This window comes from Penaeus chinensis, chromosome 30 (genome assembly GCF_019202785.1).
Source record: "Penaeus chinensis breed Huanghai No. 1 chromosome 30, ASM1920278v2, whole genome shotgun sequence".
NCBI lineage: Eukaryota > Metazoa > Arthropoda > Malacostraca > Decapoda > Penaeidae > Penaeus > Penaeus chinensis.
The window spans coordinates 8087629-8092628 of NC_061848.1; the positions used below are offsets into that span (position 1 = coordinate 8087629).

General features: G+C 46.4%; 2 protein-coding genes across 2 annotated transcripts in view; one reads left to right on the forward strand and one right to left on the reverse strand.

The window, feature by feature from the left end:
• LOC125041315 (splicing factor 3B subunit 4-like) overlaps nucleotides 1–2818 on the forward strand; it is a 5172-nt gene extending 2354 nt beyond the window's left edge. Inside the window, exon 4 of the mRNA XM_047636161.1 lies at nucleotides 1605–2818. Coding sequence (XP_047492117.1) covers nucleotides 1605–2666 — 1062 coding nt within the window. The 3' untranslated portion in view covers nucleotides 2667–2818. The remainder of the gene's footprint in view (nucleotides 1–1604) is intronic.
• A 1316-nt stretch (nucleotides 2819–4134) lies between these two features.
• Nucleotides 4135–5000, reverse strand: part of LOC125041561 (tropomyosin beta chain-like) — a 5742-nt gene continuing 4876 nt past the window's right edge. The window contains exons 4-5 of the mRNA XM_047636590.1: nucleotides 4853–5000; nucleotides 4135–4675 (exon numbers count right to left, since the gene is read on the reverse strand). The exon at nucleotides 4853–5000 is cut by the window's right edge and continues 96 nt beyond it. Of these exons, the coding sequence (XP_047492546.1) occupies nucleotides 4265–4675; nucleotides 4853–5000 (559 nt within the window). The 3' untranslated portion in view covers nucleotides 4135–4264. The remainder of the gene's footprint in view (nucleotides 4676–4852) is intronic.

Here is a 5000-nt window from a genome sequence, read left to right on the forward strand (position 1 = left end):
CCTCCTCCTCCTCCTCCTCTTTCTCCTCCTCCTCCTCCTCCTCCTCTTTCTCCTCCTCCTCCTCTTTCTCCTCCTCCTCCTCCTCTTCCTCTTCTCTTTCTCCTCCTCCTCCTCCTCCTCTTCTTCTTCCTCTTCCTCTTCCTCCTCCTCCTCCTCCTCCTCCTCCTCCTCTTCTTCTTCTTCTTCTTCCTCTTCCTCTTTCTCCTCCTCCTCCTCCTCTTTCTCCTCCTCCTCCTCCTCTTTCTCCTCCTCCTCCTCCTCCTCCTCTTTCTCCTCCTCCTCCTCCTCCTCCTCCTCCTCCTCCTCCTCTTTCTCTTTCTCCTCCTCCTCCTCCTCTTCTTCTTCCTCTTCCTCTTCCTCTTCCTCTTCCTCCTCCTCCTCCTCCTCCTCTTCTTCTTCTTCCTCTTCCTCTTTCTCCTCCTCCTCCTCCTCTTTCTCTTCCTCCTCCTCCTCTTTCTCCTCCTCTTCCTCCTCCTCCTCCTCCTCTTTCTCCTCCTCCTCCTCCTCCTCCTCCTCCTCCTCCTCTTCCTCTTTCTCCTCTTCCTCCTCTTTCTCCTCTTCCTCCTCCTGCTCCTCTTTCTCCTCCTCCTCCTCTTTCTCCTACTCCTCCTCCTCCTCTTTTTCCTATTCCTCCTCCTCCTCCTCCTCTTTCTCCTCCTCCTCCTCCTCCTCTTTCTCCTCCCCCTCCTCCTCTTTCTACTCCTCCTCCTCTTTCTCCTCCTCCTCCTCCTCTTTCTCCTCCTCCTCCTCCTCTTTCTCCTCCTCCTCCTCCTCCTCTTTCTCCTCCTCCTCCTCCTCTTTCTCCTCCTCCTCCTCCTCCTCCTCCTCCTCCTCCTCCTCCTCCTCCTCCTCCTCCTCCTCCTCCTCCTCCTCCTCCTCCTCTACCTTTTCCATCTTTTTCTCCTTCTTCTCCCTTTTCTCTTCCTCCTTTTTTCATCTGCCCTCTTGTCCTTATTTTCCTCTTCCCTCTTCCTTAATTCCTTCTCCCCCTCCTACTACATTGATTCTGTTTTCTCCTCCTTGTTTAGAAATATTTATGCACCTAAAGGCTTTTCATTTGATGATGCAGTGGGTTTTAGATTAAGGTTATAAATTGAAAAAAAATACTGTTATTGCTTTTTGTGTTATGAATATTAAATTGTTATTAAAATCCTGTCAATATTTAAGACAAGGGAATAATACAAAAGACTCTTTCCAAAAATCAAGGAAAAGGGTAAACAGGTGAGATAGGACTAACAACTAACTCATTGCTGATTAAGCACTTCTAAAGCCATACAATAAATAAACTTATGTTACAGTGGGCATGTCATGTATTCTTTCCATCCGTGCTGATTGGGTTAATGTGATATTAGTTATATTATTTTATATCTCGTCTAAATACTTGAACATCTATAAACCAATATGTAAGTAAGTCTCATAGAATTAGAAGCAAATTAAAAAATAATTAACTTCAACTTCCAACCCACTGGTTGTTTTCATAACCAAATAAAATTATCCTTCATGACCCTTCAGTTGGTTGCATCACATGAAATGCGTTAATGATAGAGATTGAACAGAATACATTTGTGTAGCTATTTCATTCATATATTCTGTATATTTTTCAGATCATGAGGGACCCAGACACAGGCAATTCCAAAGGCTATGCCTTTATTAATTTTGCCTCCTTTGAAGCATCTGATGCTGCCATTGAGGCAATGAATGGCCAGTATCTGTGCAACCGGTCCATCAGCATTTCATATGCATTCAAGAAGGACAGCAAAGGCGAGCGCCATGGAACGGCTGCAGAACGTCTTCTGGCTGCACAGAACCCTCTCTCACAGGCAGACAAGCCTCACCAGCTGTTTGCCGACGCACCTCCACCACCCACACAGTCAGCACCACCCCCACCTGCACCCCCTCCTCCTCCAGCATCTTCAGGGGTGACCTCAAATGCACCACCTGGAATGTCCGTTCCACCCCCGGGTATGCTTGTGCCCCCTCCTCCACCTGTGCCTCCCCCACCTGGTACGTCAGCGTCCGTGCCACCCCTGCCCAATGCGCCTCCCACCACATCAGTACCTCCACCACCAGGGTCTGCCCCACCACTACCCCCTATGCCCCCACCCCCCTCCAAGCCTCCCCTTCCAGGACAACCACCCCTTCCTCCCTCAGGTCCTCCTCCAGTATCAGGTGGGAACGCAGGAAATTCTGGTCCAGTACCTCCCTATGGGTATCCTCCCCGGCCTGGCATGCCACCCCCACCATGGCAGGGAGGGCCTGGGATGCCTCCTCCCCCAGGAATGCCTCCACCAAGACATGGCCCACCAGGCATGCCTCCTCCTCCAGGTATGCGTCCTCCTCCTCCTGGCTGGAGACCACCTCCTCCTGGAGGTCCTCCTGGACGTCCACCCTTTGGAAGGCCACCCTATCCACCTCGAGGCCCTCATGGACCCCCACCTATGCCAGGAATGGGACCTCCAATGCGTGGTGGGCCCCCTCTTCCTCCAGGCCCACCTCCAACAGGTGGCCCGATGCCTCCTGGTCCTCCTCCACGACCTGGCATGCGACCCCCTCCACCTGGAGTGCCTGTGTCAAGTGGGCCGAGTGGACCTCCTCCCCCAGGGATGGGACCCCCTCCTCCACCACGACCACCCCTGCCCCCGCCACCTCCAGGGGGTGAGAAGTGATCAAGATGGCTGTGCAGCATAGCTCATATCACCAGACTTTACCTTGTCTTTTCCATCAGGATAAATATGAAATGTATTTAGAGTAAGAGATTATAGGGTTTTCTTTTTTATTTCAATATTTTTTTGTGTAAAAAATTAAAATGATAATAAATTTTGTTTTTTTCCTCACCTCAAGATATTGTTTTATATTTAATTCATTTGGCTAAGAATATGCCTCTCTCTCTCTCTCTCTCTCTCTCTCTCTCTCTCTCTCTCTCTCTCTCTCTCTCTCTCTCTCTCTCTCTCTCTCTCTCTCTCTCTCTCTCTCTCTCTCTCTCCTCTCTCCCCTCTCCCTCTCCCTCTCCCTCTCCCTCTCCCTCTCCCTCTCCCTCTCCCTCTCCCTCTCCCCTCTCCCTCTCCCTCCCCCCCCGCCCCTCCCCCTCCCTCTCCCCTCTCCCCTCTCCCCTCTCCCCTCTTCTCTCTTCTCTCTTCTCTCTTCTCTCTCCTCGCTTCTCTCTCCTCCTCCCTCTCCTCCTCTCTCTCCTCCTCGCTTCTCTCTCCTCTCTCTCCTCCTCGCTTCTCTCTTCTCTCTCCTCCTCGCTTCTCTCTTCTCTCTTCTCCCTCTCCTCCTCGCTTCTCTCTCCTCTCTCTCCTCCTCGCTTCTCTCTTCTCTCTCTCCTCCTCGCTTCTCTCTTCTCTCTCTCCTCCTTGCTTCTCTCTTCTCTCTCTCCTCCTCGCTTCTCTCTTCTCCCTCTCCTCCTCGCTTCTCTCTTCTCCCTCTCCTCCTCACTTCTCTCTCCTCTCTCTCCTCCTCGCTTCTCTCTTCTCTCTCTCCTCCTCGCTTCTCTCTCCTCTCTCCCTCCCTTCTCATCGCACTTTCCTCCCCCTCTCTTTCTCCACCCCCGCCCAACATATCCAACAACAGAATCAAATGTGTCTAGGATGTGGAATGCTAAAAATCTGATGAATATTCTGAAGGGATTTTTATTGGGAATGCTTCTGCTGGTTGATCTTACAGTAAGTGAGAAATCATGAAAACAGAAACCTAATTAAATGGACTACACAGAAAAATAAATCTTAATTCTTCCCAAAACAAAATATAATCATACACTCGCCAGAAAAAAACTTTATGATGTAGCAATATTACAAAAAATGGAAATTAATAGTACCAATGCTCATGGTACCATCTACTTCAGTAAAATACAAATCATTTTTTCCCTTTTTAGATATGCTTTAAACAGACATAATTATTTAATTAAATTTGTCTTATCTGAACAAAAATTAACTTATTAATATGTTTGAATCTTTGTTAGACAGCTTACAAGTATATATATCAGAACACTTTATATTATGCTTCAGTGCATATAAAACTTAATGTTATTTACTTTTTAAAGAAAAAATATCGGTTGTCTTTTTACAAAGCAAACCGATTTTCCCGCTCAATATTTTTTTTTTTTTTTTTTTTTTTTTTTTTTTTTCATTTTCTGCTACAGATTTCCAGGGAATGTTTAGGAAACATCTACTCCATGGCTTCATTCGTTGGTGAAATGTCCCGTGATTTGGCAGAATGCTTACTTAAAATAGGCATCTTTTAGCTTTTGGGAGAATTTGTTGGACATTTACTCTGTAATATCTATAATATCTTCTGTTGAGACAGGAGAATCATGCCTAGCAATGTCTTCCATATACATAGGAGAGTCTTGCATTGTTACGTCATCTATAAATAAAGGATAATCATTCAGGATAATTTCTTCGATAACAGGAGAATCACTCGATTGTGGGGGGGATTCACCCGCCTCCTTGGGTTTGAGATCAACAGACTCTACAATCTCCAACTCGTTCTCTTCTGGTTCTTGTTCTTGTCTGTCTGCTTGATCTGCAACCATTATGGGTGTGTCGTCTTTCAGTTCTTGAATTTCCAGGTTGCTTATTTCTATCAGTCGATCGCAATGGCCAAGACTTTCGTGAACCTTGGTCCATTTACGTCCATATGCCGTGTCGATCTCGGCAGTGGTTTCTTCCTCTCTGATCTAAAAGAAAAAGAAAAGAAAAAAAAAAAGGGGAACGAATAATGGGTTTTACAAACATACACAACTAGAAGATTATTTCGACATTACTTTTACGTGTATTCACAAATAATATTTTTGAAAATCTTCGGATACAGAACATTACCAAAATACGAGAGGAAAGAAGATTAAAACACCCACCTTATGATAACAAATGTCTATTTTCTCCATGGCAGCCTTCTCTTTCGAATTCAATTCTTGGCAAATTTCTTTCAGTTCTTGAGATCTTCTCGTTAGTGAATGATCCTTCATCTCCAAGTCTTCATTTATCAGTTTCCGTTTATTGGCT